We start from the raw sequence: 10,365 nt of genomic DNA on the forward strand, positions 1-10,365 counted from the left end.
AATAAGGAAAAAAATCAAGATACAACTGTGCAAAATCTGATGGTGCAGAATTGAGAAAATACATAGAAGTGGACTGGAGGAAGTAATCAGTTGTTACTGTGAGTTTTTGTGATTAGAAACCTTGGGGCCTCATAGATCTCTCTGTAGAAATATGGAAATACTCTATGTATTACAAATGTGGGGGTGTTTGTGTCACCAGCTAGTAAGATGGTAGTGATAGTAGGTTGTCATCTTGCACATGAAAAAGTGTCAGTATGATATTGTAAATTGATAGATCTTGGCTTTGTATATTGTGTCAGCCCCTTGGAACCTACACCTCTTGATAGATGTGAGGTTGTTGATTGGTTTTGGAGATAGGCATCTGGGGGATAGTTTTCTCAGATGGATGCCCTGCAGTACCACCATATGCAAATGCACATTCTCTAACCATGGAATAATTTCATTGACTGAGGGAAAGGGTTACAATATGAAACTGAACGTCGTGTAGTCTTCCAAATTTTATATTTTACCAGGTTTCCTCAGACATCAATCTAACTAAGAAATCATTCTCGACAAGTAAAACCATATTGACATGACTGTTCAGGTCATCGCCCTATATTAGAACAGTACCAACAGATAATTGGCCTGGCTGTAGACTCTAATTGCCCCAGATGCAGCCACCAGATAGAAGACACAGAATACCTCATTGTACATTGACCCATTCTCATTTCATCCAGACAACAATACAAAATCTCTTTCTTTGAGTGATTTATGGGCCAAACCAGTGGCTGTAGCTGGTTATGTGGTTGCCACAGGTATCCTGCAAGAGGAACCTGGTGGGGATTGATTGGATGGGCCAATAAAAAGTAGGTGGAGATGATACGTGCTAACAATTTTGCCCATCTTTTCCAAGTAGATAGTTATTCAAATTAAAATATTGGGAGTAAATTCTTTGCCCAATTGTATTTAAATGGTCAACATTCAGCATGCATTAACAGGTATAAGCTATGTAGTGTCCCAACACTAATACACATTATCTTGTACTCTGGTGTCAGTTTGTAGTGGTATTTTTGCTTCTGTGGCACATGATAGTAGGTAACAGATTACAATTTTGTGGTTGCTGTAAGGACTATTTTTTTTACATCCAGTGCATGATAAGCTAGTGTTTAGGTACCAGGTGCAGTCTTCAAAGGCAAAAGTATGTACAGGCTATGGTATCTCCAATTGTGGGAATAATTCAGTGACCAGAATATTTTTTTTATTGATTTATAATGATGAGTTAATTGATAATTGTGTTTCACAGTTAATCTATAACACTTTTTTCTTTTCTTTTTCTTTTGATGTTTTTCTTTTTGTGCTGCATGTGTTAGTTGATGCTGCTTCCAAACTTTGAGTCAGAGGCATACGTCTTTATTTCCTTTTTATTTGGTGTCAGGTGGAAACACTGCAGGAAACATTGGTCACACTCTCCCTTAATGATGTGGACAATGCCAACATCACCTGTGGAGAGGAGAGGAATAGCCAGGATCTGAGTGAGGACCCTTCTCTTCGTGGTGCTGCCACCTCCGAAGGGTCTCCCGTAAGCCAGCATCTGGAGAAGACACAGGTGAAGACAATGGTCGAGTCAACAGATGATGATGAAGAGGAGTCTCATAATGACTCTGCTGACAATTGGATGGAAGAACAGTTGTCAAGAGAAGCTGCCACAATGTCGACAACTGATGACTCTGATCAAGAGGCAGAGGTTGCTAGAAGGAAGGACAAAAATGCCTATAGTGAAAAATAACTATTGTGAGGGAGAGAAATAGGTCGTTGTGTTTTGTTGTTGTGGTGCAATTGTTGTATCATGCTTATCATGGTGAGCAAAATCAAATTTGGAAATGCTAAAATACTTTTTTAGGAAAACCAAGACAGGTCGTCAAATGACTACTTAAGGTTTCATTGACAAGAAAGTATATAAAGTTTTCATTGTATGTTGCTTACTGATAACTACTCTTAGTGAAACCAATTGAGTTCCAATATTTATAGTACTGTGTGAAAGTATTTTATTTTTTCTTCATAAAAATATTCCTTGACAATAATATGAATGAGTGATTGGTACAGATGAATGATCAAGAGGGAAATTGATAATATTGACAGGGAGCGAATGAATGAATGATTGAATGACAAAGTTGTGGAAGATGCTCTGTTCCTGTTTAAAAGAAGCCAAAGAGAGGAGTGTGTGAACCCATATCACCATTGGACATTAAGATAAGTGTGTCTGAGAGAGTTGTTAAGGGAGTCTAAGTATCCACTCCTCTTCCCCTGGCTGCAGGCAACAGGGGATGATAGGTTTGCAGGCTTTTGTGGCTTGCAGTCTGTGGAGATTGTCTGGTCAAATTATTTTATTGTTTGTTTTAAATAAAGTGGACCAAATGAGCTGCAATCAGTACAATTTTTTATTTGGTTTGATGCATTTCTTTCATCAGTTTTTAGATTGAATAATTTGGTTATTGTATCTCCTTCCAAATTGTCTCAGGTTTGCAAAGCTTTAGCACAGAACCCTAAAGCATTGTCAAGCAGATGAACACCTTCCTCACCAGTAGTGGGAGCATAGCCTTGGAGTAGATGATCTCTGTGGAATTTGTATCAGCGTGAAGTGGAAGGGAGGATGAGGTTGTATATAATGGCAGGATTTGATGCCTTATGACCAAGATGTTGATAGTACATTTTGTAATATTTTATATAAAAAGTGAGCAAGGAAATGATATTTGCACTGATTTATCTGTATTCCAAGTTTTTAGTAGGTAATTTTAGTTTTAAGTTATGTAAATGTTACAAATACATGTTACTTTGATTTCCTGAAATTGTTTTTAATCTTGACATAGTCTAGCAAATGGATGATGCACTTTCAGACTTTTTGAAAGCTTGCCATATTCCAGAGCAGTCCTTTGCAGACCTGTCTCTTATCAGGGAGACCACAAGGTAATGCCAGTGGTACTGACACTCTGTCACAGGAGCGAGTATTGTGTAAGGTATGTGTGATGTTCACACAATCCAAGAGAGCAGAGGCCTCAAGGAGGCAAACTCTTCTCAACCATTTTGGAAATGCTGTTGTGACCTTCCTAAATGGCCTTGGCAGGGAGGCTGGCTTAGAGCACATCCACCATCACCATTACCACCACAGATTGGCCTACACCACCCCTGACACCCATCCCAATGTGCAGCTCCTCAAAGTTTCCATGCAATCTGCAGCTTGTAAACATGAACTGTGGAATGTATGTGTTCCGCAACCCTCCGAATATTCTTTGTGCCCAGAACTAATGCTACACCAGCTGTGGAAGGCAGTGATTATCATAGTGTTAAACCCATCCCTGCCCATGTAATAATCTACACATTTTGTAAATAAAGTGATTTGCTATTACGGAAGTGTATCAACATTTTCCTTAGATTTTTGTCTTGTTTTATATTGTTAATATAAAGAATGAGAGAAAAAAAGATTAATGAAAGGTGTGGAAAGTAGAGGTGGATGGAGCAAACTCGAGGAGATAAGAGGATGAGATGAATGTGAATGGGATGAAAGGGGCTTTGAGCAAGAGGGGAATGTCTGTTGAGCAAGGAAAGGAGGGGGCAGGAGATAGGGAGGGGTGATTAGAGAATGACTGTTTAGATAATACGGTTATGCAAGGATGGAGGGGGCAGTAGGGAGTGGTTATGTGTGAATGATAATTAATTTGATGCAGCCTGAAGGGATTCCTCCCCATCTACGTTTCCACATGTGGGGACGGAGAAGGGGGTCACCAATTTAGTGAAATGACTTTGCTGTGGATATACTGTCTTGCTGTATTGCTTCTGACCCAGGGTAGTGGGTGGGATACAGGGATGACCCTTCATCCACGAGGAGCTAAGATGAGAGGGAAGAAAGGGTGGTGGAGGGCAGTGGGCATGTGCCTTTTGACTTAGCTACCTCCCTTACAAGGAGGAAAAAGCCCTTGGTATATAGAGTAGATAGTTAATATCTTTTATGAGTGAAGAACGACCAGCAAAATGGGTAGAAGGCAGATGTGGCTTTAGTAAACTTAAGGGGAAGACCAAAAATGGGATCGATGGATAGAGTGAAGTGGGTCATGGGTATATGGGAAATGTCTGTAGATGAGGAAAGTGAGAGGGCAAGAGATGGGTTTGAGTGGAGAGTGATTATAATCAAAGAATTGACACGGTCCAAAGGAGTTTCTAGTCTGCTCAGTAAATTCTTGAGTGGATGAGGGGGGAAGAGTCGCGATGTGATGAAATGGTCAATAGGTAAACCACCTTCTGCTGTAGAGGTGCTGTGTCTAGCTGCATTGCATCTGACACAGTGGGCAGGGGCGACCCATCATCCACATACAGCCAATATAAAAGGGATGAATAGATGAGGTGTGGGTCTGTCTTGCCCAAGCCTTACAAGGGGGAGAGGATCAATTTGGTATATGTAAATATGTATCATTTATGTGGCTGATTTATTTAGCTATTTCCCAGGATATGGACACCCTATTATACTATGAAATTCTATAAATGTTCATAAAGTTTGCCCTCTCTTCCCTATCGTCTCATCCTATCCCCTCTCCTACTACTCTCCCTTCTTTCCTCCCTTGTCTTTCCCTTTCTTCCCATTCAATATGGCTGCACAATAGATGTAACTTGTGTTTTCTCTCTCCTTCTGTCTCCCTCCCTCTCCATCTCTTTCCTTCTCCGTCTCTCTCCCTCTCCGTCTCTCTCCCTCTTCGTCTCTCTCCCTCTCCTTCTCTCTCCCTCTTCGTCTCTCTCCCTTCCCGTCTCTCTCCTTCTCTCCGTCTCTCCCCTATTCTCTCTGTCTTTGTGTCAGTTTAAGAGAGGAAGTATCAGTGGCCCTTCCCCACGGGAAAGTCTCCCTCGCCCCAAAGGAGGAAGGGACTAATCAAGCACTTGTAGACAAAATGACCAACTGTCTTCGAAACTTTGCAATAGACATCCTTCTCGGGTCTTCACAGGGAACGAGTGTATGTGGGTAGGTGTGTATACTGAGTTGGGGGTGGAGGTTAGGGACGAACAAGTAGGTTAAAATGATGAGTTCATAGGATGATGGGGAACTAGATTTTTTTATCATAGGAATGAGAAGATCACGTCTCTTTTGTGTTGCTGAATTATTGTTGACACGTTGTTTATATCAAAACGAGTTGATTAGTATCCGTTTATTTACTCGTTTGCTTAATTTGTGTGTATATATATATTATATATATATATTATATATATATATATATATTTCTCTATACTTAATATACTGAACTTTATATTCGTAAGATGGCCTCACTATAGGACTGTCAGTGTCGTAGTTGTTTACATTGCGGGTGCTACAACTGTGATGTCACGAAACTTGATCTGAAAATCGTGGAGGAAAGATGAAAATTTGAATTATGATAAGAGGAGTGGACGAAGGCGCTCAAAGAAACAGGGACGTGAGCCAAGAGTGATGAGGAGGTGCATCCTGAGAAAGGTAAGGGCGAAAAGCTGATCAAGCGAAAAAATAAATATACATGATAAAGTGAAACGAACCGGAACACCACACACATCCTCTAGAACCGGGAAGTATGAAAAAAAGAGTGCAGATTGCAGGAAGTTCGGGGGGTGGGTGAGGGGGGGAAGGCAACACTGCATTACAGAAAGAACAAGAAGAGGAGGCGGAGAGCCGTAAGTGAAGGGACGAAAACGAAAGACTAGACGGAAGTGGGGAAAAAAAAAAGATATTTTCGGAAAAGGATGATATCGTTGCCCAGCGTAATCGTGTTTGAAAAACAAACATTTATTTGGATTCCAAATAGTCGGGAATATTAGCAGTCGTGACCTCCCTCTCTTTCTTTCTCTTTCTCTCTCTCATGTGCGAAAGACTGGGTAACCAAATGCAACTATTCATGAAGATGATTAACCTTCATATTTACAGTTCCAGAGTACAGCGGGCGGAGCCGCACGTCCAGCCCCACTGAATATTGCCATCATCACTGTAGCTAACGAATGGTGTTGTGGATAATATCAGTCTCTATTGCGTGAATTCACACCAATGTCGACACAATGGGAAAGGGTTTCACAGAGATGCACAAGATAAATTTTTATCACTTGCAGCCGTGGGAGGAAATTGACCATGAAATAATTATGAGGCCAATGCTCTGAGAAATTAGCCTACCACTGACAACAGTCACAACGTTCTCGCTTTTGAACGGCTATCACAATTTATGGAGTAATGATGTACCTGTCAGTTAACTTCAGACATTTGTCACTTCCATCCATTCTCTGGAGTTTTGCTTTACCATATTTCCCACTTACTTTAAACAAGGGCAAAGAAATTAGTCATTTTTTGAGGGGAGGGGGGGGTGACGGCTGATTAAATTGTGACCTTATCATAGGTAAATTCGCAATTTATAATGTATACATAAATATAAGTGCGTATGGACATGGAATTTATTTCTTTGTATACATATATATCCGTATTAATTTTTATAAATGGTTGATTTATTCCAGTGTTTACTTCTTCCATTACTCGTTTTGAAAAACGCCATGTTTTTCCAATGTAATACCAGTGCATGAATACACTCCGCCGTCTCTTCTTCCTCTTCCTCTTCTTTCTCCTCTTCCTTCCCATACTTCCCCAACTCCTCGCCCTGTCTTTGTAATCTGTTTAGAACCTTGTGTTTTGCCAGGAAAAAAGATGGCGTCGTTCCCTCTTGCCATGTCTGTATCTCCTTCCCTTTTTTCTATTTTTACGTCTCCTGCTGCTCCTCCTCCTCCTCCTCCTTTTCCTTCTCGTACTCTTTCTCCTCCTTTGTTGCCCACTTGAGCCTCCCTCCCTGCCCAATACCTATTGCATGCAAAGTGGTTACCTTGAAAGTTTTTGAATTAAAACTTTTGATTGAGTAAAAAACTTTTCGATATCAATTTCACCTTTGAATTTGATTATCAGCCATTTGGACGTCGCCGTGCTGGCTTCTGGCGCGCGCGCGCGTGAGAGAGAGAGAGAGAGGTGATTCCCCCACCCCCACCCGCTTCCCCCACTCGACATGTCAGTCGCATCCTCACCTACCCTCCTCCTCCCCCTCCTCCCCTTCTCCCCCTCCTCCCCTCCTCCTATTCCTGCTATTCCTCCCCCTCCCTTCTGTTCCTCCTGGTTTCCCTCCTCTTCCTCCACATCCTCTTCTTCTATCTCTTCCTTCTCATCGCCATCCTTCTCCTTTTCCTTCTTCTCTTCCATCTCTTCTTCCTCCCCATCTACCTCCTCCTACTCGCCACTCCTCCTTCTCGCCCTCCCCCTTTTCCTCGTCCTCTACTTTCCTCGTTATCACTGGGCAAGAAGATGTTGATCGTGTTAGGCCCACAGTACATAAGCATCACTGATTTTTTCCGGTCAGCTATTGGAGTGATGTCATTAGCCCTTGCTTCTGTGCCTGTGAATTGCACGACAAAAAATAAATAAATAAGATAATAAGAAATAGAGAGGGAGAGACGGAAGTAAGTAGATGGAACGGAGGAATCTAAGTGATTTCTCTGTTGGGTGATATTGACACAGATCAATGTGATGTCGCGTGACAGAACTGCAGTGATCCAAACGGTAACGTTTAACTTCGCGGTTGGACGCCTTGAGGGTGATGTAATGTGACAAGGTGATCCCGTGGATTTCATTGGGAACCAGGAATCGGCCGTTCTAAGCAAAGATCTTCATGTTTAAGTGGACACGGAGTGTTGTAACTGTTGCTGCGGGAAATTTTTATAATTTCGTGGTATATATCTAGAATGATTTATTTTTTATTAAACTGAGTGGAGAATTTCCTCGCCAGTATTGCTAAACGGTTTGCTAGTCTCGTTCGATTATTTCTTTCGTTTTCCAATTGTGTTTTGTGTTAATGTACGTAATCCGTCAAATTTTTGTATTTTATGGCCGATTTTATTAACTTGTTTATTTACTTATTAGTTTGTTTATCTATTGATATTGTTCTCTAATAAGTCTTCGAAAACTTAAACGCACTAAATATTAGGTTAGTATACCATAATTTTTTTTATACACATACGATTTACAGGCCCGACAAAAATAGATAAATAGAATAAGTAAAATTAGTGGATGGACGAACGAATAATAAAAAAAGAAAAAAAAAAAGAAGGGGAGGCCAGATTCAATTACTCAAGATTTCCGAGGACGTTGCTCACTTATCCAGTGACAGGAATGTCGACGCGTCATCGCCTCAGACGACGACGACGACAACGGCTCTATATCGTTTCAGAAAAAAAAGACGCCCCCTCTCACTCTCTTTCTCTCGTCTCTCTCTCTCTCTCTCTCTATCTATCTATCTATCTCTCTCTCCCTCTCTCTCCATCCTTCCATCCACCCACCCCGTATAAGATATTGACAGAATATTTTATACAGTGAATATTTTATAGACTTTAGTGACATATCTACGGGCCAAGTTACTCAGTATTTTTTTAATATGACTAGAGATTCATCTTCAACCATAAAAGAATGCTGTTCACTTTTAACTACTACCATCCCTCCGTTCCACCTCTGCCCTCCTTGAATCTCTTCTTGACCAAGACCTCTACGACTTCATCCACCTCTTCGGCACGATAGTGTCCCCAAGAAATAGGAGCACTTCCTCCACCTCCTCCTTCTCCATATCCTCTTCCATCTCCTCCTCCTTCTCCTCCTCTTTCTCTTTTTCCCTCTCTTGTTCCTCGCTCTTCTCCTCCTTTCCCTTTTCTTCTTCTCCTTCTCTATCTCTGTCTCCTTGCCTCCCTTTTGTTCTTCCTTTACTTCTCCCCCCTTCTCTCCTTTTCCCTTCCCTTCCCTTCCCTCTCTCATCACTTTAATTACTTCTCCCACCCCGCTCCCTGCTCTCGTCGCCTTCTTCTTCTTTCACTGGAGGACTTGGGCTGCGAAAGGAAGAGAATTACTACGAGGAATTCCTTCCTCATCCCCCCACCCCGAACAACCCATCCTTCTCTTCACCCCCGGAGACCCGGACGGAGACTAAAAGAACGCGATCGACGTGAGCATCGTCCAGTAGGGGATCGTTCTGTTCACGATGAACAGCACCGACCTCATAGGGCAAGAATGATGATGATTGTTAAAGATTCACCTCGCTTCCTTCGCGGCGTGACAGTTGTATGGTGTGTGTGTTCAATTTGCATTGCGATGTTGTAACTGTGCTGTAATACCAATTAATTCAGAAGTATTCATATAGTCTATGCTTTTGTACTGTATATGCTGTAGTATTTTTATTTCTCATTGCTGACACCAAGAAGAATTTCATTGTGCATTTATGTATGTGATGACTAATAAAGTATTATGTAACATCATGGTCACCGTGCATGGATTGATATTGCGTGGAATGCGACCGGTGGGTAAGTTGCATCTATCCAAGACCGGTACAGTTTCAGTAACCCGAAGTACGCACACAAACACATGTACACATATAGGATATAGCGCATTTTGGAGGTGAAATGAGGAGCCTACTACGCCAGGGGACGCTGAGTAGCTGCTGCCGGAGCCGTCACCTTTGCCCTATGTACATGCGTTTGGGGGACTGTTGGGAGCAATAAATAAGTCACCGCTGAGAATCGGAGAGTTACGGGATTTGAACCCAGAACTAAGCAAATGCGATAGCAACACGCTTCCGATGACGCCACCAGTGCACCCCAAGTTGGAACCATATCGTCAGCCTCATAAAGAAAGTGCCTAAGTCATTTGTCCAACTTTTCAGGAAATCGAAAAAAAGTTTTTCTATTTCATAAATGTACGTAATGTTCCTCCTAACGTAGTTTTAACCTACTCAGACACTAAATAAAACATTGGGAATTGTACCACAAGGAGCAATGAAAAATTCATTTGGAAAAAAGAAAAAAAAAATCCAGAAATTGACGAAAAATGACATTAGGCAATTTCTTTATGAGGGTGACGCTAGGTGTAGATAGATTGGAGAGTAAGTGACGGCCCTACGAGCGTATACTACAATTAGGTAAATGCATGCCCCGCATTTTGATGGCTAAAATCATTGGGCATGAGTCGGACGGGCTAATTCGTATTTGGAAGAAAAAAAATGGAAAAGATTGCACTGTCACAGACAAAAGTCCTACAAATATCCTCCCTCCTCCAACCCCAAATTCTGATTTCAACCCTTTCGTAAGTCATTCTCTCAGCTGAATAAAATCGCGATTTTAGATTTATCGGTTTTCGTGTAAGTCTCGTCATGTTTGAGGTGGGGGACGGACGCATCCAAAATTTGAGGTTTGTTGAGCTTAAAAAGTCCAGAGAGGGAGAGGGAAGCGGTAGGGTTTAACTGCACCCGAGAGGACGCGGACGCTCGGCCAGCTTAATTGGCTCCATGTCAACAAGCCTGCGGCTTCATCGAA

At 41.8% G+C, this 10,365-nt stretch overlaps 1 protein-coding gene across 8 annotated transcripts in view; it reads left to right on the top strand.

Moving 5' to 3' along the window:
• The window catches only part of LOC143040667 (protein lap4-like), a 91,525-nt gene extending 88,143 nt beyond the window's left edge, over positions 1–3,382 (top strand). For 7 of the 8 annotated variants that reach the window (XM_076211926.1, XM_076211928.1, XM_076211931.1 and 4 more), the window contains one exon: positions 1,415–3,382. In XM_076211926.1, the coding sequence (XP_076068041.1) occupies positions 1,415–1,765 (351 nt within the window). In that variant the 3' untranslated portion in view covers positions 1,766–3,382. The remainder of the gene's footprint in view (positions 1–1,414) is intronic. The other variant, XM_076211934.1, reaches the window with a different exon arrangement.
• Positions 3,383–10,365: the final 6,983 nt, after the last annotated feature.

The sequence above is a fragment of the Oratosquilla oratoria genome, chromosome 29 (assembly GCF_046742065.1).
Source record: "Oratosquilla oratoria isolate Oo_2021 chromosome 29, ASM4674206v1, whole genome shotgun sequence".
Taxonomy (NCBI): domain Eukaryota; kingdom Metazoa; phylum Arthropoda; class Malacostraca; order Stomatopoda; family Squillidae; genus Oratosquilla; species Oratosquilla oratoria.